The sequence below is a fragment of the Pan paniscus genome, chromosome 1, assembly GCF_029289425.2.
Source record: "Pan paniscus chromosome 1, NHGRI_mPanPan1-v2.0_pri, whole genome shotgun sequence".
Lineage (NCBI taxonomy): Eukaryota > Metazoa > Chordata > Mammalia > Primates > Hominidae > Pan > Pan paniscus.
The window spans coordinates 100,016,436-100,041,176 of record NC_073249.2 but is presented as its reverse complement, the minus strand read 5'-3'; the positions used below and the strand labels follow the sequence as shown (position 1 = coordinate 100,041,176).

General features: G+C 41.9%; 1 protein-coding gene across 4 annotated transcripts in view; it reads right to left on the bottom strand.

The window, feature by feature from the left end:
- LOC100984497 (histone H2B type 2-F) overlaps positions 1 to 13,945 on the bottom strand; it is a 56,567-nt gene extending 42,622 nt beyond the window's left edge. For 3 of the 4 annotated variants that reach the window (XM_034934254.3, XM_003808797.8, XM_003808796.8), the window contains exon 1: positions 13,569 to 13,945. In XM_034934254.3, coding sequence (XP_034790145.1) covers positions 13,569 to 13,945 — 377 coding nt within the window. Of the gene's footprint in view, positions 1 to 2,621; positions 5,576 to 13,568 lie in introns of those variants that run through there. The other variant, XM_008960895.6, reaches the window with a different exon arrangement.
- Between the last annotated feature and the right edge of the window lie 10,796 nt (positions 13,946 to 24,741).

Sequence of the window (24,741 nt, the reverse complement as noted above, 5' to 3'; positions counted from 1 at the left end):
TAACCGTGTTCTTCAAATTCTCCATATCCTCAATAAGTTTCAGTCAACTAGATCTGTCAATTCCTAAGAAAGGTATATTAAACTTATCACTGTGATTGTTGACTTACATGCACATATGTGTACGTATCCTTGTTAAATGCAAACAATTCATGGTCATTCGTTAATGGAGCACTACCTTTATGAATATGATATACCCTTCTAGTGCCATATATAAATGTATTTTTAAACCGACTTTAAAAAAAAAAAAAAAAAAGAGGAACTTGCTCTGTCACAAGGCCAGAGTGCAAAGGTGCAATCATAGCTCACTGCAGCCTCGACCTCCTAGGCTCAAGCAATCCTCCTGCTTCAGCCTCCTAAGTAGCTGGGACTACAGGTGCATGTAACCATGCCTGGCTAATATTTTTACTTTTTGTAGAGACAGGGGTCTTGCTTTGTTGCCCAGGCTGATCTTGAACTCTTGGCTTCAAGTGATCCTCCTGCCTCAGTTTCCCAAAGTGCCAGGATTACATGTGTGACCCACCATGTAAGCCCACATTTTTCTAACTTCTACAGTAATAATATCTATATCCTATTTATTTATAACATAAATCTTACTTAGCTTGTTTTACTTCTCTTCACTCTTGCTTTCCCTACCACCCTTCTACATCACCTGGAATTTGAATTCCAGGTTTTCTTTTTAATTTTCTAGAATCTAAATTCACTTTGTTTAGCAATATCTTTTACCAAATACATGACCACCTTTGCTTCCATTATCTCACATCTTCCCTTATGATCTTTTTAAAATTATTGCTGGAATAGAATTCTGAAAAGTCACCCACACTTAAATGATAGTTTAATTGAATTCAAAATTATTTTCCCTAGATTTTAAAAAATAATGCTTCGTGTCTTCTTATATCCAGTGGAGCCCAAATGAGTTGGATGTAAATTTGACTTCCATTTCTTCATAAGCATTTTCCCTGAATATGTTTAGAAATTTCTCTTTGTTCCCAAATTTTGTCACTGTGAATCTAGGTGAGGGTCCTTCTCATCCTGTATGCTCAGAATTTAATAGGACCTTGCAATCTAAGGATGTATGTATGCATTTAGATCCTGTGAAATATCCTCCTTTTATTCCTTTATTTTCTCATGACTATGGTTGCATACTACACAATAGTAGGTTGTACACTACACATTGGCAAATCTTACTATTCAAATGACAGCCCCTGAAATTGTGCAGTGCACAATCAGCAAATCTTATTTGGTAGATTTGTATTTTATTTCTTACATGTTCTCAATTCTCCCCTCCTCTCTAACTCCTCATCCTGTTACATGAGTTTGGAACATCTGGATCTATTTTTCATATCATTTAACTTTTCTTTCATCTCTGCATGCATCTTTTTATATGGCTTTGTGGAGGAATTTCTGGCTTATCTTGATCATCATGAGGAGGGAGAAACTCAAACTATGTGTTTCCTGTGCTTTCACACTACAACAATCAACACAGAAGACTGACGGCGGAGGGGGGTTCTCCACACAGCAAGCAAGCAATCAGTTCTGCAGTGGACACCAGCTGAGTGTACTCCAATTCAATTTTTACACTATTTATCAGGAGATCCCACAGGTTGAGGACTGAGTCTACCAGACTGCCCCCACTTCAAATGCCAGTTCCAAGTCTGGGCCTCCAGAACTTCTGACCAACCATTTCCAAGCTGGGGTTCCCATGGCTTCCTCCTTTGCATTGTATTAATTTGCTAGAGCAGTTCATGAAACTCAGAGAAACACTTGGGTTTACTGGTTTATAACAAAAAATACAGATGAAAAGATGCATAAGGCAAAGTATGGGGGAAGGAGCATGGAGCTTCCATGCACCTCCACTGGGTGCGCCGCCCTTCAGGAACCTCTACATGTTCAGCTATCCAGAAGCTCTCCAAGCCCTGTCCTTTTGGGTCTTTATATGGAGGCTCCATTGCATAGGAATCACTGATTAAACCATTGGCCATTGGTGATCGGCTTAACCTTCAGCCCCTCTCCCCTCCCCGGAAGTTGGAGGTGGGCTGAAAGTCCCAACTCTCTAATCCTCCCCTTGTTCTTTCTGGTCACCAGCCCCCATCCTGAAGCTACCTAGGGGCTGCCAGACATCAGTCAACTCATTAATAAACAAAACGACATCACACTTTGGTGTTTCTAAGGATTTTAGGAGTTGTATGTCAGGAAATGGGGTTGAAGACCAAATATATATTTCATAATAGCACAATCTTTCAGCTTATTTATTTTCTCTTGGCTTTATCTATCCTGTTCTGGATTTATCCCTTGTTGAATTTTTATGTCAATAATCAAATTTTAAATTTCCAAGATGTGGGAGCGCCCAGTTACTTGGCACATTTTCCTGCCTCCTTGAACCAAATGACCGCACTCACTGCTGGGGTCAAAGATGTCAGTCACCAGCCAGACATGGTGGTTCACACCTGTAAACCCAGAACTTTGGGAGGCCAAGGTCGGTGGATCCCTTGAGCCCAGGAGTTTGAGACCAGCCTGGGCAAAATGGTGAAACCCCATCTCTACAAAAAATACAAAAATTAGCTGGTTGTGGTGGTACATGCCTGTGGTCCCAACTACTGGGGAGGCTGAGGTGGGAGGAGAGCTTGAGCCCAGGAGGTTGGGGCTGCAGTGAGTTGAGATCGTGCCACTGCACTCCAGCATGGGTAATAGAGCGAGACCCGGTCTCTAGAAAATAAATAAAAAGACTTCAGTCACCAAGGTAAGGAGATGGGTGGATATTCCTACTGTGGTACCTGAACTGTCATCCTGTCAGTTGCCCCAAGACCAACTTTTGTCTCCTGGTTCCAAAACATGTGGATCATTTCTTGGTCCACTCCTGTCTTCTGCAGAAGTCCTCCTTGGCACTCTTCACTGTTACCCCATCTGCCATCTTTGTCAATTTTTTATCATTTCTAGGAATTTGGGGTGGAATATGAGAAGAAAGCAACATATCTTCAGGACACAATCTTGAATCAGTAGCTATTTTTCACCTGTGCATTAGAGATGGGAAACTTGCAGAGCACTTAACAGGACTTCCCTACGATCACCAACTAGTATTTATTGAATTGTTTATTAGTAGGAAACATTAAGCAATTATCCTTCATAAAAACATTATGAAGTAAGCATTACTACATTCCCAGTTTTAAGATGAGAAAACACAGATTAAAAACATCCTAAAGAGCAGAGCCAAGTTACACTCCAGGTGGTCCGTCTCAGAAGCCTGAACTCTTTACTAATACACTATACGATGGCATATCCGGGTGATTTTGGGAACACATTATACTTCTACCCTGCCAGGAGGGCCAAATATATTTACTTTGTCATCTCTGTGCTGTAAGGGGCCACATTTCTACCCATCAACTCAATCTACATTACTCAAGCATGCTTATAATTCATATGTTATTTCCTCATGCCAGGAAGAACAGTCACAGTTCTGTTTCACTATGCTTTTATCTTTGAGACTCAAATTCCCCCCTCCCCACTATAAATTATTTGCACATACTAGTCTAGAAAAATTTAATATGCCACTTTCCCCCACAAACACATCTCCACAATCATAAACACCATGAAATAAACTTCTCTTAGACAAATGAAAAAGTTTCTTACCTTTTTCTCCAGGCTAAGGATCGAAATTCAAGTTTTACTTGGTTAACTCTCCTGCTAATCTGAAAACTGTCTTCTACTCTATAGATGCTTGCTGTTTCAGGGGGGCAGGCGGGAGTTATTTAAGAATAATTTCCATTACCTAATACCTTGATACTAATGTGAAAAAAATTATGAAAATCAGAGGTCAAACACTTAAAAAGATCCACGAAAAATCTCCTACAAAGACACTTAAATAAGTAAAATCATCAAATTTTCATAATGTGACAGGGAGAAGATTGAAGAAACCAAAAAAAGCAAGTATGTTCCTTTGCTGGAACTAATCCTATGGCTAATATATATACAAGTTAATCAGCATACCTTTCTCCTGCTCATTATTCTACATATAATATGGGTCTTAAGTAAGTAAACATTCCAAACTAGATGAAATACAGTTCCAGAGAGAAATTATAAGTAGTTTAAGACTTAACTCTTTGTATTAGTCAGAGTTCTCCAGAGGGACAAAACTAATAGGGGAGACATATATCTATAGATAGATGATAATAGATTAGATATAGATACATTAAAAGGAGTTTATTAAGGAGAATTGGCTCACATGATTACAAGGCAAAGTCCTACAGTGGGCCGTCTGCAAGCTGAGGAAGAAAGAAGCCAGTAGTGGTTCAGTCTGAGTCCAAAAGCCTCAAGAGTAGGGAAGCCCACAGTTCAGCCTTCAGTCTGTGGCTTAAGGCCCAAAAGCCCCAGGCAAGCCACTGGTGTTAAGTCCAAGAGTCCAAAGGCCAAAGAACCTGGAGTCTGATGTCCAAAGGCAGGAGGAATGGATGGAGGCATCCAGCACAGGAGAGGGATGAAAGCCAGAACTCTGCAAGCCAGCTTAGCCCACCTTCTCTCTCCTGCTTTGTTGTAGCTACCCTGGCAGCCGACTGGATGGTGCCAACCCACATTGAGGGTGAGTCTTCCTCTCCTAGTCCACTGACTCAAATGTTAATCTCCTCTGGTAACACCCTCACAGACACACCCAGAAACAATACTTAGCTATCTAGGCATCCTTTAATCCTATCAAGTTGACACCTAATATTAACCATCACACCCTAGGATTTAGAATTTTCTTAAGAACACTGAATGACCCTTGCCCAGGATCGTATCTGTGCTGTGTCTGAAGTCTTAGACTCCCTCCTGGCCTAAAGAATTTTCCTTCAATGCAATGAAAAATGATAATCCCACAAACTAGAAACCAAGACTTGTGCAAAATCAAAACATTGCAAAGGTGGGTGTGGGGAAATCAAGCTATTATCTTTAGGTATATTCTATTCCTAGGTGTTTAAAACACTAATATTAAAAAGTGATATGGAGCTTCACCTACCCTCTGGTAATTTGCAGTTATTGTCCTTTGATCATGTAAAGCAACTGAGATCATTTGCTCCTGACTTCACGTCACTAATCTATATCCTTCATTTTTTGCTCCAAGTGTTCCTTCTTCTGAGTGCCTAGTGCTGCTCCAGTACCTAGATATCTCTCTCTCCCCCTCTCTTTCTGTCTCAATATCCAATCAATCCCAAGCTGTATTACCTCTTTACCAACTTTGGGAAAGTGGACCAGTATCCAGGCTTGGATAAGCCAAGGAAAAATACTAAGGAACTGCTTAAAGCTCTAGTAGTTCTTCTACTTTGCTGTTTCTGGCTTTGGCCATCTAAAGCAAAGTTCCTTGGATTGGTTGACAGTGAGATAGTCTCTAGATTCTTGTGTCTCTTTTTAGTAGGACCACCTAAGATGTATCATCCATTGTGTAATGAGTTCTTGACCAAAGAAAAGAAATCTTAAGGTCTTCGGACTCTGTCATCTTTCTTGTTTGCCACTCTTTGGACTGTAATTTGAAGAGAAAAAAACCTTGTTTTCTTGCGAAAATTTTGGATGCTGAGTAGTTGACAACAACAGTAACTTCAGCTAGAAAATGCTGGAAACAATTTAATAAGCAGAAATGATTAACTCCAAAATCATCAACATGACTCCACCAACCCCATTTTTAAATTTCTATTTAAACATTTCCCAAATTATTTGCACATTCTTCTTTTGGCTGTAAGTCTTGTTTTTCTCTATGCTAGCTAATAGTTTTCTAGATAATTTCTATTCCCTTGACTTGTTCTTATGTTAAATCCTCAAAATTAAGAGCTTTCAACTCAAAAATCAGAAATAGGAAAGTGTTTAATGAAATGATTTCACTTTTTTCTGAAAGTATTGACATGAAGTATTAAAAGCATCATCTGATAGAAAAAGAAGGTACTTGCCAAATGTTATATCGGCCTTTATAGAGCACTAGTAACAGACACTATAAAGTCTCTTGTTTCCTAATTTATTATTTTCCTAATGGGCCACATAGCAGACACTGAAGGTTCTACATAACAAAGGTCCTACAAGTAAATTGTGAAAATCCCTTATTGGATGGTGTTTTTAGAATACAGAAGGTCTTATTTCCTTAATGCAAGATGCTTAGGGAAGTCACTCTCAAGTCACTAGAAATCTATTAAAGCACCACTTGCTGGAAAATGGAATGTGCTCTGGAAGTACAATGGTGCTCTTGCTAGCGCCTTCCTAACCATAACAATAATAAGAACAACACTGATCAAATATTTACCATGTTCCAGCCACTGTACTAAGTGCTTTGGGTACATTACCTCATTTAATCTTCATATCAAGCCTAGAAGGTAGTTTCCATTATTTTTTCCACTTTACAGGGGAATAACTTGAGGATCAATTTGCTGTAAGGAAGTTTATTTATCACAACAAGTAAAGAAAGTTTTCCAAGGTCATACAGTCCTTACATGGGGAAGCTATACTCAAAGCTGATGTTCATCGCCACTACAGGCTAGTGCCTTCTCAGCAAGAACTACTCTTACAGTGCTAAGAGGAGAAATGGGCAAGGTGGTAAGAGCCAGAATATCTGTTGTTGATATTACAGATACAGCTCTGAACTTAAGACCCTAAAAATGATCTCCAACCTCAGTTGCCTCTGAGATGCCTTCAGCATGATATGTGATCATGTGAGAGCCATGTTATGTGTATTCTTTTTACCACCTCTTCTGTATCCATCTGGAGATAGTTCTCTTTTCTGTTTTTTCTAGAGGAAAAAAACAACGACAAAAAAACAGGGAGATCTTAGCAGAACCAAGGCAGATTAGATATTAGCCTTGAAAATGGTGACAGCAATCAGTGATATTGAACCTGAAATAATTTAAATAATTATCGGGGACTTACCAGAGCTAAGTTCGTGGACCACTGGGATTTCTCTTATTTGGGTCTCATAGTCTTCCATAAAGTGATGGGACTATAATTGTCCATCTTCAAGTATCCTTCTATGACTCATGTATAATCCCTTGACTTTTAGGAGATTCCTGGCAGTTAATGTCAATACTGCCCTTCATAATGCTTCTGATTTGCTTAGGTAAGGTCCTTAAATACCCAATGACTTACACTCTGAGGCTTCTAAACTGGCATGTGGACCTTGGTGGTTGCAACTTCACCCAAATCCTCATTCTGTGTTGTGCTGTCCCTAATTTAGAGGGCAAAAGATTTCAAACTCAATCATTTCTTGTTAAATTCAACTCTTGGAGCTCCACCTGTCATAAACACAATCCCATTTCCCATGTACTCAGTTACTTCTGTTTCTCGAATCCATCATTCATCCCATAGATATTGAGTGCCTAATGTATTCCAGATATAGTTCTACATAATAGGGATAGAGCGGTGTATGAAACAAAGCACCTACCTTCATAGGACTTATTCTGAGGAGGTAGGAGGGGAGACAAATGATATAATAACTTAGACTATATCTGAGTAATACAACAAATAAGTCTTTAAAAACAGTGGCTTGAATAAGATACAAGTTTATTTATCTTTCATGTAACAGTCCAGGGCTAACAGAGCAGTTCTGCCATCCTCATCACAGGGCTTCTGCCTCTGGGTCCAAAGTAGTTGCCCCAATTCCTGCCATCACATATGCACCCCAGCCAGTGGAGAGGGTAAGAGGGCAAGGGCAACACATACATATTCTTTTTTAGGGCACAAACTAGAAATAATACATGCAACTTCCATTCACATCTCATTGGCCCCAAACTTTGGACAAACCCAGATGCAAGAGAAGCTGGTAAATTAGCCTTTAATTGAGAAGCCAAGCGCCCAGAAAGCAGGGAGTTAGAGTATACAAGGAAAGATCATTTTTATGGATATCAGTCTCATTCAGAAATAAACAAATAAATACATTAGTATTCAGATGGTATATGGAGAAAAATTAAGAAAGTTATGAGAGGCCGGGCGCACTGGCTCACACCTATAATCCCAGCACTTTGGGAGGCCGAGGTGGGTGGATCACAAGGTCAGGAGATCGAGACCATCCTAACACAGTGAAACCCCGTCTCTACTAAAAATACAAAAAATTAGCTGGGTATGGTGGCACTTGCCTGTAGTCCCAGCTACTCGGGAGGCTGAAGCAGGAGAATCGCTTGAACCCAGGAGGTGGAGGTTGCAGTGAGCCGAGATTGCACCACTGCACTCCAGCCTGGACAACAGAGCGAGACGCGAGACTCCGTCTCAAAAAAAAAAAAAAAAAAAAAGTTATGAGATAAGGAATACCAAGAAGTGAGGAAAGAAAAGGAGGGGAGCTTGTTATCTTACCTAAGATGTTCAGGGAAGACCTCAATGACAGTTGGTAAAGTAACTTCTGAGCAAAAGTTTACAAGAAATTAGGAAGCCAGTCATGCAAGTATCTAGGGATGAGCCTTTGAGAAAAGGAAATAGCAAGTGCAAACATCCTGAGATAGAAGGGCCTTGATGTATTCAAGGAAGTACAAGGAGAAAATTATGATGAAATGGAGCAAAACAGGTAAGAGAGAGGGTCAGAGAAGTGAATGTGGGCCTTGATGCTGAAGCCATTGGAGGGTTTTCTGTTGAGGAGGAGTATGGGAATGATATGATCTGACTTATGTTTCAAAAAGTGTACTCTAGCTGCTTTGTGGGAAATACAGGAGGGAGAGAGCAGAATCAAGGAGGCCATTTAAAACGCCATTGCAAATATCCAAGAGAGGTGGAAGCTTGGAGCAGGGAAACAGTGGTGGAGGTGGTGAGATGTGGTTGGATGCTGGACATATTTTGAGCCAAGAGGATTTTCTGATAAATTGCATTTGGAAAATAAGAAAAAGCTTATTCACTCACCAGTCTAATAGTCACACCAGTCTATAATCCCAGCACTTTGGGAAGCCAAGGCAGGTGGATCACTTGAATCCAGGAGTTCAAGACCAACCTGAGCAACATAGTGAGACCCCATCTCTACAAAAAAAAAACTCTAAAAATTAGCCAAGCATGTGGCATGCACCTGTAGTCCCAGCTACTCAGGAAGCTGAGGTGGGATGATCACTTGAGCCTGGGAGGTCAAGGCTGCAATGAACTGTAATCATGCCACTGCACTCCAGACTGGGTGACAGAGCAAGACCCTGTCTGGGAAAAGAAAAAGGCATGGCGGGGGGCGGGGGGGCGGGCGTGGTGGTTCACACCTGTAATCCCAGCACTTTGGGAGGCCGAGGCAGGCAGATCACCTGAGGTTGGGAGTTCGAGACCAGCCTGGCCAACATGGTGAAACCCCATTTCTACAAAAATACAAAATTAGCTGGGCATGATGGCTGGCATCTGTAATCCCAGCTACTCGGGGGGCTGAGGCAGGAGAATCGCTTGAACCTGAGAGGCAAAGGATGCAGTGAGCCGAGATTGTGCCACTGCACTCCAGCCTAGGTGACAGAGCAAGACTCCATCTCGAAAGAAAGAAAAAGAAAGAAAGAAAGAAAGAGAGAGAGAGAAAGAGAGAAAAGAAAGAATAATCACACCCCAAGAAAATCAAGCTAGGACCATGGTGAACAATGCTCCAAGAGTGTTCTGATGCTGTAAACTGAGTGTGATGTGCATAAATTGTTTTGCACTCTGCAGGTAGGAGGGTGGGATAGCCAAAGCTGTTCAATATAATAATATTAAAAAATAAAATCTCAATTGAAGTAAAATACAAATTTTCTTAAGCAATATTTTAAAGTAAATGGAAATGTTACAACCTGGATGAGGGGTGAGGAATTAATAACCTCTAATCACAGAATAAAAATGGAATGAGAATTCCATCTACCCAAATCAGACAATTAAAAAGTTGAAAGAGGTTACAGTAAAAACTGGGTAAAACTAAAACTTAAAAAATAATTTCAGAGGATACATGATATACTCGTCACACAGAAAACTCCAGTTGAACCTTATGGACTTGAGGAATGGATACCTTTGTGTCTCCATCACTTAGCACAGTAGCTGGCACCATGTAAGTTCTCACAGAATTTTCCTGAACTCTCCAACCAGAGGCAACCTTTCACTCTCCATTCACATAACATTTCCTTCTTTCTCTTCTTTTGGGAATAACATATCTTGCTTGAATTATATTTATCTTTATGCCAGTTTAATTCTCTCTTTTAGATTCATTTACATCTTTGTATCCTCTAGCTCATTATTTTTTCAAAATAAAATGGATTAACATAAAAAATTATTAAAGAGATAAACTAAAGGAAAATATTACAACCTGGCTGAGGGGCAAAAATTTTATGTTCAACATATATTTGATAATACATACTGAGAAAACACGGTCTACTTTTACTTTTCAAAAGTTTGTTCATGTTGACATTGTGGGGCCTAGAAGATTTTTATCAAGTTTTCTATTTTTGCCAAGTCATATGATCTGCTATAGTTCAGCTATAGTTAACCAAATGTAGAAAAGAAAAAAATTTTCCATAATATCTAGTAATTCTCCAAAACAAGCTTGTTCCTAGTTAAACACTGACATTCTTTGATAACTCTCACTTTATCCCACAGAGGTCATGTACTTATTTCCCATCTGTTGTCCTATGCTTGCATTCCAAATTCAGTTGCATTGACTTTTAGAACAGCTTTAAGAACTGCACCCAGTTTTAAAATACATTATTTGTCTAAAAATTATGACATGAGATTAAACTGTCATCTTTGTAGGTTTCTACACATACTCCAACTCATTCACCAATCCTTGAAAAGATTATGTAACCAATCTCAATGCCCTGACCCAGGCCAAGCCCATTTCTACATGTGCAGTGTTCTCTGGATCTGATATTTAAAGCCCCTTATCCTGATACTACACACCTTTTGTCTTCTGGAATGCACCTCTCTTCTCATCCTTTTTCAAGGCACTAGAAAAGCAGACCATTTCTGCAGCACCTCAAACCAGGGTGAGAAAGCTCCACTCTAATCTCATCATTTTAGCTACATAGATACATCGGCTCAAGGGAAGATGCCAAGTGTAGTACTTTACCACTCTGAGGATTTTTGAATCTATAACAGTTGTTTCAACTGGGCCAATAATTATGAAGGGCAATAATTAAAAGAGTATCCATAGTAAAGGAGTAAGAAAAAAAGTTAGAAAAAAAGTAGAGAAAAATATTTACTAGAGTATTTACTAGAACCCACCACTCTCAGATCAATTTTCTAGTGTTCTGTTGACTGGCAACCAGTCAACAAACTTTCATTGAGAAGCTATTTTATAGTAGGCATTGGGATAGCCTTTGTGGAATAAATACCAAGAAGCATATGTCTCTAGCAGAAGACAGACAAGAAAATGTAAATACAAGAAAAAGAAATTGAGGAATAAGCCTACAGTTTACAAAGCTACACAATTATTCGTTATGCAAGGAATGAGGTCTTAAGAGAAAGACTTCCCTGTGAACTACAATGAGATGAAAAAGCTTCTCAGAGTGAGATTTGAGCAAGAGTTTAAAAGAACTGACAGACTGATAAAAAGCTTCAAGTAGTCCAGAGGACTGAGTACTAAAACTCAGAACAATGTAACAAAAGCACAGAAGACAAAGTTAAGATGCTTTACATGACAGTAGAACATTTAGGCTAAGCTGGAGGACTGGGGAGAACAAGTGAAGAAGGTAAGTTTTGGCTAGATAATAGGTGGCCTTTAGTGTCAGGATGAGGATTTGGAAGTTAATCTTTTGGTCAGTGGGTAATAAATGATGGCATTTGTGTAGTTGAGCCAGTTGACAATGCTTTAACAACTTCAAAAGGCCCTGAAAAACATGGTCCCTAATCCTTAAGAAAAAAGGAACTCCTGACTTCAGGACCCTAAGCTAGGAGGAGATTGGATAAATTCTCTTATGGCCCAACTGTATAGAAAATAGACCACCTCGGCCGTCTCACTTACTGAGTAACCTTTCCTACCAGAGAATGTGCTATATATGATTTCTTTACTTTCAACAGAAATTTTGGATTCTTAGTTATCTTTCCCTGACCTCTTGTCTGGTGATCAGAAAAAGATGACTAAACTGGGAATCTTTATTTTCTAGTGGAAAAAAAATCATGTATACCGCATTTTATATCTTTTAATTGGGTGTAAATTTGAACTTCAACATCATAAAAATTAGTAAAATTCATTTTAAGCACAAAATTGTTAATTCCCCCAAGATTTATCAAGAATGGCTTAATTTCAAAGGCTGTCAAGTTAATTATAAGCTAAGATTTTCCAGTTGCACCAAGGGTATATTTTATTTGGCAAAAGAGACATCCACTGGCTTTTGTCAGGATGAGTCTTGAGTTATTCAAGTTTTGAACTGAGAGGTCTTCAGAAATTCACCCCACATATTAACTGTGGCCTTCTCTACACCACAAATTCCCCTCCACTCATCCTCAAATTGTTTCCTTTCTCAGAACATCTGTGACACAAAGACTGTGACACACCCACAGGTCGATTAACATGAGGACCCAACACCTATTAAAACATCCACACTCCTGAGAACACTAAAAACCAAACACCTCGTCAGGTCCCACCTCCAGTCTAGCTGAATCAGGAAACCTCAGGAGAAGCACCTGGAAGCAGGTTTAACAAGCGCAAAGGTGACTCTTATAATTGGGAAAGTTTGGAACCAAGACAGGGTTCTTGTCCTGGAGGAAGTATTTTCCTGTGGAGAAGGACCTGTAAACAGCCTATGAAGTGCTCAGCTTTCACCAAGCAAAGAAAAACATGGGCTGATAGGGTTAAGGAAACGTTTGACTGAAGAGGATTAAATCCTGAAGGTTAGGGATGTCTTTGGGCGCTGGGGTCTCTCAATCACCAAAGATCGACATTACAGGCCAGGTAGCTCTTTGTCCCCCGAGGACTGTCCTGTGCCTTATGCTTAGCACTCCTGGCCTCTGCCCATTGGATACTTCTAGCACCCTCCCCCCAACACACACACACCTGACAACCCAAAACATCTACAGATATTGCCAAATACTCCACAGGGGGTGGGGTGGTGGCAATATATCTCCCTGTTTGAAGTCACTGGAATGGAAGTTAGGAGAGGATGGCTAAGTCAGGACTTGCAAAAAGGCTAAGGGACGAAAGCACATGGCTATATTAGACAAAGTTTGTGACAGACGCCTGTAGGTATACGGTAAGGAAAACAGATTAAAACACTAAGAAATATTAACAGGTTGGACCGAGGGTTTCTCATCTGCATGGGAAATCTCATCTCGTTCATTACTTTCAGAAACAAAAAGGAAAACGACTTTAAAGATACAGGTTAAAGGCTGAAGGGGTGTAGAACCACCCCCCGCCTCCTTCCCTCCATCCCTCCCAAATATCCCAGAACGAGTCAAACCTTTCTAATCTCGTAGCACAGATAACAAGCAACTCAGTAAGACTGGACGGGGATGACTGAGGGCCAACTCATTACAGGACTACAGGAAACTCCTTAGTCCTAAACCCGAATGCATCCGTGACCATGGTAACACTCCCTACCTGACCAAAAGCTATCAAACGCTCTGACAAGTGTTTACAGCTGCTTTCTCGATTACTGAAGTGGCTCTGAAAAGAGCCTTTGGGGTTAGGTGGTTTATCTATTGCGTCCCTTGCACACTCTTACTTCGAGCTGGTGTACTTGGTGACCGCCTTGGTGCCCTCGGACACGGCGTGCTTGGCCAGCTCGCCGGGCAGCAGCAGGCGCACGGCCGTCTGGATCTCGCGGGAGGTGATGGTGGAGCGCTTGTTGTAGTGCGCCAGGCGGGACGCCTCTCCCGCGATGCGCTCGAAGATGTCGTTGACGAAGGAGTTCATGATGCCCATGGCCTTGGACGAGATGCCGGTGTCGGGGTGGACCTGCTTCAGCACCTTGTACACGTAAACGGAGTAGCTCTCCTTGCGGCTGCGCTTGCGCTTCTTGCCGTCCTTCTTCTGCACTTTCGTAACAGCCTTTTTGGAGCCCTTCTTGGGAGCAGGAGCGGATTTCGCTGGATCCGGCATTTTTGCGGGAAAAAAGAGAACAGAGACTTAAAGAAGTAATCCGAACTACCGCAAAACGGGCTGGTTATGCGCTACTTATAGAGCCTGTATGCAAATGAAGACTCGCAAAGTGCTGCGCTTTAATTGGTTAACTTACAACGGTGTCGTCAGAGGGGGTGGAGTCTATGTAAATAATAGATTCTAGTCTTGCTTCCTTAATGGTCACTGTAACAAAAGTCTTGTTATCCAATCAGAATGGTCCATTTCACACTAACCAGTTTTAAGCTAGGTGAAGCGATAGTTTCAACGGCTTGGGGTTTTTTTCTTGGTTTTCACTTTCCATTAGACTTACATACGGAAGAAATCTTAACGCCAGCTAGACAAGTTAACTCTCTTGCCTCGTTTTTGCATTTTTATTCTATACTTTGTGGAAATTTTTTTCTCTTCCTTGAAATACTACCTCAGCCCACACATTTTTAAAAATCGCCAGGTATTTACTCCCGCCCGCTTAAATTACTATTCTGGCTTGGGCACCGCCTGTAGTATGCAATGAGGAAGATGCTGAGCTTTAATTAAGCTTATACAGTTCCTAAATAAACCAGGAAACCAGTTTATAATTTTTAAGGGACTCGCCCCACCCTTACACTCAGGATCTTCCACATCTAGAAACTCCCCATAGTCTCTTGCCCCCATGCAAAACTTTACCCACAGAATTGGGAGCCGGACCTCTAGCCTTAAATCAGCGTGAAAATGCTCGGCCGGAACCACAAGGACCATGCCTCTGCGGCTTTCTCTACTGCCGGCCAACTCATGGCTGGGCTTTGGGTTCTGTAACGTCACCCACCACGAGTGTCCCTGGCCCCTGGCCCCTGACCGCTGCGCAAGGCAGACGCACATCAGATGGAGAGCCGGTACAGCTGCTCTTGATGAAAACGGCAGTGGCTCTGAAAAGAGCCTTTAGATCGACCACTTAAAAATATGCCTTAGGCCCGCTCCCCGCGGATGCGGCGGGCCAACTGGATGTCCTTGGGCATGATGGTCACGCGCTTGGCATGGATGGCGCACAGGTTCGTGTCTTCGAACAGCCCCACCAGGTAGGCCTCGCTGGCCTCCTGCAGCGCCATCACGGCCGAACTCTGGAAGCGCAGGTCCGTCTTAAAGTCCTGCGCGATCTCGCGTACCAGCCGCTGGAAGGGCAGCTTGCGGATCAGCAGCTCCGTGGACTTCTGGTAGCGCCGGATCTCCCGCAGAGCCACGGTGCCGGGCCGGTAGCGGTGCGGCTTCTTCACCCCGCCCGTGGCCGGCGCGCTCTTGCGGGCCGCTTTGGTGGCCAGCTGCTTTCTCGGGGCCTTGCCGCCAGTCGACTTGCGGGCAGTCTGCTTAGTACGGGCCATGCTGTCTCATTGACACGAGAGGGTCTAGGCAGTCATATTTATAGACATAGCTTCCTCTTGATTGGGCCTGAAAAGGAAATTTTCAAACTTGTGATCTCATTGGTTAAAATTCAATCCTCTTTACTGGGGCGGAAGATTGTTCTGCTAATCTTTCTTCCTTTATTATTTCCCCCTTTCCTGATTTTTTCTGTAATTTTATCGATCACGGATTGTTTTTGAAGACTTTCCTTTAAATTAGTGTAACTTTTGTAAAAGCAATGTATAAAGTGTTTTGCATCCCATTTTAACAGAGATTTTTTTTTTCCCCCGAATTCAAGCATGCCCTTCTATGAGCTATCAGCCTGTTTCAGGTTACCTGTTACTGTAGCTCTTCTACCATAGCTAACATTTATTTCATGTCTGGCATTTTGCTCAGCAAGTTAGATGCATTGTATACCATGAATGACCGAAGCTTAGCAAAAAAATATGTAATTGAAGGAATGAAAAAATTGATCTTATTTACTTGACCTTGGAACCCAGCCAAAGCCATTTCATGTGGGTAGTGTGCTGACCTATATTGACCTGATATTAGAGCCTCTGCCTTCCTTTAGTCTTTTCTCCCTGCGATGTGGTTCCTTCTTCCTCACCCTCACATCAATGGCCAATTAGGTCCTGCAGATGATAAGCTTCTAAATCAAAGAAGGACAACACCAGAAATATTCATTTCTCCTTTACAATGTAGAATAGTTTGTAAATTAGTGCTTATTAGCCAGATTACAAGTTAAAGTTTCAAAGCAAATTATTCATCAATTGCTGACTTGCTAACATTTTATTCAATAAAGTATTTTATAATGCTTAAAAGTTTAATATTTTTTTCTGTTCTCTATGAAGAGAGTAAAGATGCTTTGCTTTTTCAATTTCATGTGCTTTGAAGTATGTATTGTTCAGAACAGTAAATATCATAGTGGTTATGTAGAAGCAACTGTTACTTAAAAGTTGTAGTAGTTAATATAAAACTTTTAATCATATGCTTATTTTACTAAAAAAATCATTACAAACTATAAAAACTCAAACCTGAGAAAAGCAGGCCTGAAACGCTTAAAACTTACTTTGATGGTGTCATTATGAACTATCTTCCTACTGAAGTCAAAGTAAAGTAAAAGTGATTTCAAGGGGACTTCCTGAACACTAAACACAAAGTAGAAATCTGTGAGCTTAATTAATATCTTCAAGAGTCTCTCATGGGCAGAAGCATCCTCCTCTCGAGAGATCTAAAATGTACAAAAGTGTAACTGATGTGAACAAATGTTATCCCTCTCTGTGGTAGTTTTGTAATAATGCCTTACAGACAGCAGGCACTACTCAGTGTTTAAAGTTCTTCTACATACACTTTATCATTTAATCCCTACTCTGTGAAATAGATCTTACTCTTCTCACTTTACAGATAAGAAAACTGAGTCTCAGAGAAATTATGGCTTGTCCTGGGTAAGTAACAAAGCCTGTGTAATATTCTAAAGCAAAAGAATGAAACTGTAATGATGAAACTTTCTATTTCATTAGGCTTAGAGGATACCTTTTTTTTTTTTTTTTTTTTTCATTTGAGATGGAGTCTCACTCTGTCACCCAGGCTGGAGTGCAGTGGTAGGATCTCTGCTCACTGCAGCCTCTGCCTCCTGTGTTCAAGCAATTCTCCTGTCTCAGCCTCCTGAGCAGCTGGGACTATAGGCGCAAGCCACCACCCCCAGCTAATTTATTTATTTATTTGTATTTTTAGTAGAGACAGGGTTTCACCATATTGGTCAGGCTGGTCTCGAACTCCTGACCTCAGGTGATCCACCCTCCTCGGCCTCCCAAAGTGCTTGGGTTACAGGCATGAGCCCCACGCACCCAGCCAACACAGTTTAAAGCACAAAAGCGTTTTCCCATCATGCAATCACATCATCTAGTATTTCTCAAACATCTACACCCAACTATTCCCATTAGAAGGGAAAACTACCCCATGGAATCTGGATGATAGCCCAAAGCAGCCCACCCAAGCATCACATTTCTTTGCAATATACTTTCTCTATGATGTATGCAGTCTTGACCATAATGTAGGATGTGTTCATTTAAATAAGAAAATGGCATTCAATCAGACTTTAATGGCTATAGGTATCATTTCTCAGAATAAAACAATCAGATGTATAGTTGCCTTAAAAGTCATCTTTAATAACAGAATTCAGAACAATTGTTAGTTCAATTTCACCTAGTCCCCACATTGGACACTAGAGTGACATTTCTGTGAAAGGTCTCAATCCACCACTATATCAGAAGCAGCTTTATGGTGCAAAAGAAGCTCTGCTTTTCTTCAGTTGTAACAAAGACGGAATATTCCTCCTAAAATTTTTGAAGTGTCCTTCAGCAGAAATTATAAGGCTGTGCAGCTTGAATACTGAGAACAGAAATTTCATTAGGTAGCACGGGGGAATAGACAAGAGAAGATTAAAATTTACCTAACAAGAAATAAGCAGGCAAAAGAAAATATTAATAAATGAATTATTAGGCACATAATGTTTTGTATGTACATGTGTTTACTTTTAATACAAAAGTAACGGACTAAGTTAACATAGATGTTCCAATAAGATAATTTATGTTTCATTTTTGGCTTCAAGTATCCTCAGGGTTACAAGTATCATAAGCTGAGACCAGCTGAATTGGTTTGTGGGTTGATGAGGCCCTATGCCTGATTTGAATTTCTCTTGAATGGTCTGCAGCCCTGGACCAAGTTGAAGAAGCCATGAGAGTCTCAGCTTTTTTCCTTACCCCATTATGAGATAAACTCATTCCTTAAATATCTTGCTCATTTGATAAAACTTGGCACCCTTCTCCTTTCTACTGGTCCCTAATACTTACTACCTGTACTGTAAGCTCAAATTTTTTACAATTTCTGCCTTTATTATGTAACGTATTCCACTGGAATATGTGTTACAGGAAAGGGGTCCCGATCCAGACCCCTAGAGAGGGTTCTTGGATATCCGGCAAGAAGGAATTCAGGGCCAGTCCATAAAGTGAAAACAAGTTTACTAGGAAAGTAGAGGAATAAAAGAATGGCTACTCCATAGAGAGAACAGCCCTGAGGGCTGCTGGTTGCCCATTTTTATGGTTATTTCTTGATTATATGTTAAACAGGGGTGGGGGGGTGGACCACGCCTATAATCCCAGCTACTCCAGAGGCTGAGACAAGATCATTTGAACCCCGGAGGCAGAGGTTGCAGTGAGCTGACATCGCTCCACTGCACTCCAGCCTGGACCACAGAGGGAGAATCCGTCCCCCGCACCCCGCCCCCCCAAAAAAATCACTGCCAGTAAGGAACAAACAGCCAAGACGAAGAAGTACTAAGATGTAAAGACATGTAAAATAGGCCGGGCGCGGTGGCTCACGCCTGTAATCCCAGCTCTTTGGGAGGCCTAGGCGGGCAGATCACGAGGTCAGAAGATAGAGACGATCCTGGCTAACACGGTGAAACTCCGTCTCCACTGAAAATATTTTTTTTAAAAAAATTAGCCGGGCGTGGTGGCGGGCGCCTGTAGTCCCAGCTACTCGGGAGGCTGAGGCAGGAGAATGGCATTAACCTGGGAGGCGGAGCTTCAAGTGAGCCCAGATCGCGCCACTGCACTCCAGCCTGGGTGACAGTACGAGACTCTGCCTCAAAAAGAAAGAAAGATGTAAAATACTGTGATACATTCTGCAAGAGTTATGACAGAGTCAGAAAGGGGCAAGCGTGTTTCTTCTCTACCCTGAAGCAGCCAAGGGAGAAGAAGATATCTGTTGCCAACGCTGGGGTGTTACAAGTGCACACTGCCATGCCCGGCTAATTTTTTGGATTTTAGTAGAGACAAGGTTTCACTGTGTTGCCCAGGCTGGTCTCGAACTCCTGAGCTCAGGCAATCCACCCGCCTAGGCCTCACAAAGTGCTAGGATTACAGGCGTGAGCCACCACGCCCGGCCTATATATGCATATTTTTTTCTAACACTTACATACTTTTTCTTGGTGCCAAGAATGTTTTAAACACTTTACATGTATTAACTCATTTTATCCTCACAAAACCCTGTCAAGTAGGTAGTATAAGTATGTCCATTTACAGATTGGGAGATGGAGGAATCACAGAGAGGTTAAGAAACTTTCTCATAGTCACACAGTCGGTGCCAAACCAGATTTCAACTCCAGAGTCTTCCTTTAGTCACTATACTACACTACTAATATCAAATAAGTAAGATGTTGATGCAACATTGATAGTAATTTAAAAGATTAGAAGCAACCAAGAGCCGGGGTGTAGTGGCCCATGCTTGTAATTCCAGCATCTGGGAGCCCGAGGCGGGCAAGTTTGTTGGGAGTTGGAGACCAGCCTGACAACACGGCAAAACCCTGTCTCTACAAAAAATATAAAAATTAGCTGGGCGTGGTGGTGCGCGCCTGTAGTCTGAGCTACTTGGGAGGCTGAGGTGGGAGGATCGCTCGAGCCTGGGAGATTGAGGCTGCAGTCTGCAGTGAGTTATGATCACACCACTGCACTCCAGCCTGGGCAACAGAGACCCTGTCTTAAAAACAAAACAAAACAAAACCACCTCCGACAACGTAGGAATGCTGAAATGAGTTATGTTAATTCTAAGTAAAAACTCAACCTATCCCAATTAGCCCAAGACCACTACTTAGTCTACCTAAGCCAAGTCTGTTGACTTGTTACAATGAGGGAGAACACACAACAGAGAAACTGGTGGCAGGGTGGTGGGAGGAGGGTGCTCAGCAAACAAGAGGAAAATTAGAGTTATCATTGATTTTGGGGGACGAGTGGAGTGTAGTTTTCATAGGCTCAAAGCAAAGCAGGGCTGTGTGAAAGGGTAGGCATAGGATGGGGCTTTGAAGTGGATCCAGGGTCTTGTTTCCTCAGAAACTACAAAGTTGAGATAGAGGTGGAATGCTGTGTTCAGAAACCCCTTACTTGAAGTTTTTGCACCTGGGTTGAAAATTACTGCTGGTTTTTTGTGTCAAGGTGGCTTAGGTCCTCCAGACAGGAGGGGGATACTGCATTGTTACTGATTGATAGGATTTCAAGCAGCCAAAGTTCTGATAGTCTGTGATTTTGAGTACAAGTTCCTCAGTGAATAAGAAAGGAGTGGTCACTCAAAGAGGGGAGTTATGAGCCTTTATAGCTGTAGCATGCCCTTGGGAGAAGAATGTTTTCTGTCATTTCTAGTCTAGCTTTATCTCTGTTAGTGCAGCCTAATGAATGGCAGAACAGGTTTTGATTTTCTCAGTCCTAGCGAATTTCTGCTTCTTGAAGTGCATGTTAGTGGTAATGTGTTTTATATCTTACTTTATTTCTTATTTTCCCCCCCTTTAATCTATATTTTATTTTATTTATTTTTTATTTTTTTGAGACGGACTCTCGCTCTGTCCCCAGGGTGGAGTGCAGTGGTGCGATCTCAGCTCACTGCAACCTCTGTCTCCCGGGTTCAAGCGATTCTCCTGCCTCATTCTCCTGCCTCAGCCTCCTGAGTAGCTGGGACTACAGGCGCGCGCCACTACGCCTGGCTAATTTTTGTATTTTTAGTAGAGACGAGGTTTCACCATGTCGGCCAGGCCGGTCTTGATCTCCTGACCTCGTAATCTGCCGGCCTCGGCCTTCCCAAGTGCTGGGATTACAGGCATGAGACACCGCGCCTGGCCTAATCTATATTTTAAAAATTGAACTCTTCCATGTACCCCTGAACCTAAAATAAAAGTTAAAAACAAACAAACATACAAAACAACAACAACGACAAAAAAAAAAAAAAAAAAAAAAAAAAAAAACCAGGCCGGGCATCGTGGCTCACGCTTGTAATCCCAGCACTTTGGAAGGCCGAGGCGCGCAGATCACGAGGTCAGGAGTTCGAGACCAGCTTGACTAACATGGTGAAACCCCCGTCTCTACTAAAACTACAAAAATTAGCCGGGCGTGGTGGCACGTGCCTGTAATCCCAGCTACCCAGGAGGCTGAGGCAGGAGAATCCCTTGAACCAGGGAGGCGGAGGTTGCAGTGAGCCGAGATCATCCCACTGCACTCCAGCCTGGGAGACAGAGCGAGACTCTGTCTCAAAAAAAAAAAAAAAAAAAGAGAGAGAATTCTGTACTTTGTAATTAGAGGGGTAATTCATTAATTCATGTCAGGGGCATATTATTTTATTTTTCCAAATGCTAGGAAGCAGGTATCCATTTTTGATAATATAAATTTTGGGATAATTGGCAGTCATCTGGCTCACAGGGAAAACAGGAAAAACAAGAAACCTAAATAAACTTCATATTGATTTCCCAAAAAAATTACCTTTTATTTTCAACCCTTATAGAACCCAACCTGCATCTCTTTGCCATCCATGTTCTTTTTTTTTAGAGACTGGGTCTCATTCTGTCCCCTAGGCTGGAGTGCAGTGGCATGATCATAGCTCACTGCAGCCTCAATCTCCCAGGCTCAAGTGATCCTCCCACTTCAGCCTCCCAAGCAATTGGGACCGCAGGCGCATGCCACTGTGCCTGGCTAATATTTTATTTTTTTGTAGAGATGAGGTCAATCTGCATTAAACTTCATGTTGCTCCAACACCACATTTTATCTCCCCACTTTCCCAGCAATGGACAACTAGGCTTGTGCCAATTCTCCATCACCACCAGAAATGCTGCAATGAACATTGTTGTATATATTCCCTTTTGGACCTATGTAAGAATTTCTTTTGGATAAAAACTCAGGAACAGAACTGCTGAGAAGCCAGAAACCAGCAGTTCTGTTCAGAGTTTTATTTATATCTAATTGAACTAAGGAGTGTCAGGCTCCCCTCCAGAATGCTTGTCCCGGACTTCCAATACCAAGGTAGCTGGACTCTGAGCCCACATCCAGGCCCAATCCTCAGGTCATCCAACTTTCTAAGTTTTGCCAGACTGCCTGGTGTAAAGTGGTATCTCAGCATTGCTTTCGTTTTCATTGTTCTGGGTATTCATGAGTTCAAGCATCTCTACCTGAGCTTGATAGTTTTCGGATTTCTTCTCCTGTGTATTGCCTGTTCATATCCTTTGCTCCAACATTGTTTATAGAGCACTCCCTCCCTACTTTGGCATTTGGGATCCCCTAAACTGGCCCCCATTGCTAAAGCTTACTTCTCATGACTGACCTTTGCCCATGCTGCATGTGGTCCAGGAACAATTCTTCTGTCTTTGTTTTTGCTGTCCCCTCTTGCCTGGATTACATCATCTTCTCCAAACCCCCAATCTAAACATGTCCCAAATCCTAAATATTCTTTAGAACCAAGCTCAGATATCACCTCCTCCTGGAAGGGTTCCTTTATTTGCTCAGCTGGCCTTGGCCTTTCCCTCTTGGCTCCCACAAAGCTCAACCTGCATGTATTTTTTATTTATTTATTTATTTATTTATTTATTTATTTATTTATTTATTATGTTTTTGAGACGAAGTCTTGCTCTTGTCCCCGAGGCTGGAATGCAATGGCACGATCTTGGCTCACTGCAAACTCCGCCTCCCGGGTTCAAGTGATTCTCCTGCCTCAGCCTCCCGAGTAGCTGGGATTACAGGTGCCTGCCACCATGCCCGACTACTTTTTGTATTTTTAGTAGAGACGGGGTTTCACCATGTTGGCCAGACTGGTCTCAAACTCCTGACCTCAGGGGATCCGCCCCCCTTGGCCTCCTGAAGTGCTGGGATTACAGGCGTGAGCGACTGCACCAGGCCTCAACCTACATTTCAAGTCACCATCTGTCACAGGATACCTTCCACTCTGGCTCTGGATATGGGGGTCACCTCCTCACAAAGACAGACAGGTTGTATGTGCATACACAGAAAGATTCAGAAGAAATATGAAGACTTTTAAAATCAGTGAGATGATTTTGACTTTCTTCTTTGTAGTTTTCTCTAGCCAGTTTTAAAAACTGTAAGTTGTAGGCCGGGCGCGGTCACTCACACCTGTAATCCCAGCACTTTGGGAGGCTGAGGCGGGTGGATTACCTGAGGTCAGGAGTTCAAGACCAGCCTGGCCAATATGATGAAACCCTGTCTCTACCAAAAAATACAAAAATTGGCCAGGGGTGGTGCCGCATGCCTGTAGTCCCAGATACTCAGGAGGCTGAGGCAGGAGAATCCCTTGAACCCAGAAGGCAGAGCTTGCAGTGAGCTGAGATTGCGCCACTGCACTCCAGCCTGGGCGATAGAGCGAGACTCCATCTCAAAAAAAAAAAAAAAAATCCAGAAAAACAAAAACAAAAAAACCTCCCCAAAACTCACAACTATAAGTTGTAATCCATAGTGCAATTAATTTACTTGGTAGAGATCATCTTTTCCTTTCATTTTGCCCTTTTGTAAGAATCATAAAACGGGAAAATATCACCAATAGTAATTATCATTTTGTGAAACTTGTTGCAATTTTTATTTTCCTGTGACTGTGACTGGGAGGCAATGTAAATGTATTTCTTTTTTCTTGTTTTTGAGACGGAGTCTCACTCTGTCGCCCAGGCTGGAGTGCAGTGGCAGATCTTGGCTCACTGCAAGCTCCGCCTCCCGGGTTCACGCCATTCTCCTGCCTCAGCCTCCCGAGTAGCTGGGACTACAGGCGCCCGCCACCCATGCCTGGCTACTTTTTTTTATTTTTATTTTTTGTATTTTTAGTAGAGACGGGTTTTCACCGTGTTAACCAGGATGGTCTCGATCTCCTGACCTCGTGATCCGCCCGCCTCGGCCTCCCAAAATGCTGGGATTATAGGCATGAGCCCCAGCGCCCGGCCAATGTAAATGTATTTCTTACTGTAGACTTGAGGTCAGGAGAGTGGGCTGTACTGTACACATATTGATATTATTTGCATCTATTCCATGTATCACTTTCTCCTAAAGCATCAAATCTAATACAAAAAAAGAAAAGCAAAACACAAAACCTAGGCTCAAATTCCACCTTGGCCATGTTTTAGCCGAGTAACTCACGTTCCCCGGTGTCTAATCTTTACCAGAAACTTCCTTATCTTTAAAATAGGGAAAAAGCCTTTTCTTCTTTCCAGGGTTGTTGTGGACTCAAACGAGAGGCTGTTAGTGAAAGGTTTTTGTGAGTTATAAAGCTCCTAGGAACCCAATTATTTCTGCTGCCTTGGCCACATAGTCTAGAAGAATCTCTACATAATTAGCATCTAGAGACTAGATAATTTACCCATTATTTTCCATGTGCTTGTCTTATTTCCCAGCATGATGGTAATATTTCCAAGGGAAAGATCTAGGATATATATCAAGTAACGTTTATCATAAAAATAATGAAATTGCTAATAACTATTAATTTATTGTCATGTTGAGACTCTGCTCTAAGTACTTTGTATGGACTGTATAGCAATTTATCCCTGCACGAATCCTATGAGGTATGTGTATTTATTGTTACTGTTTTACAGATA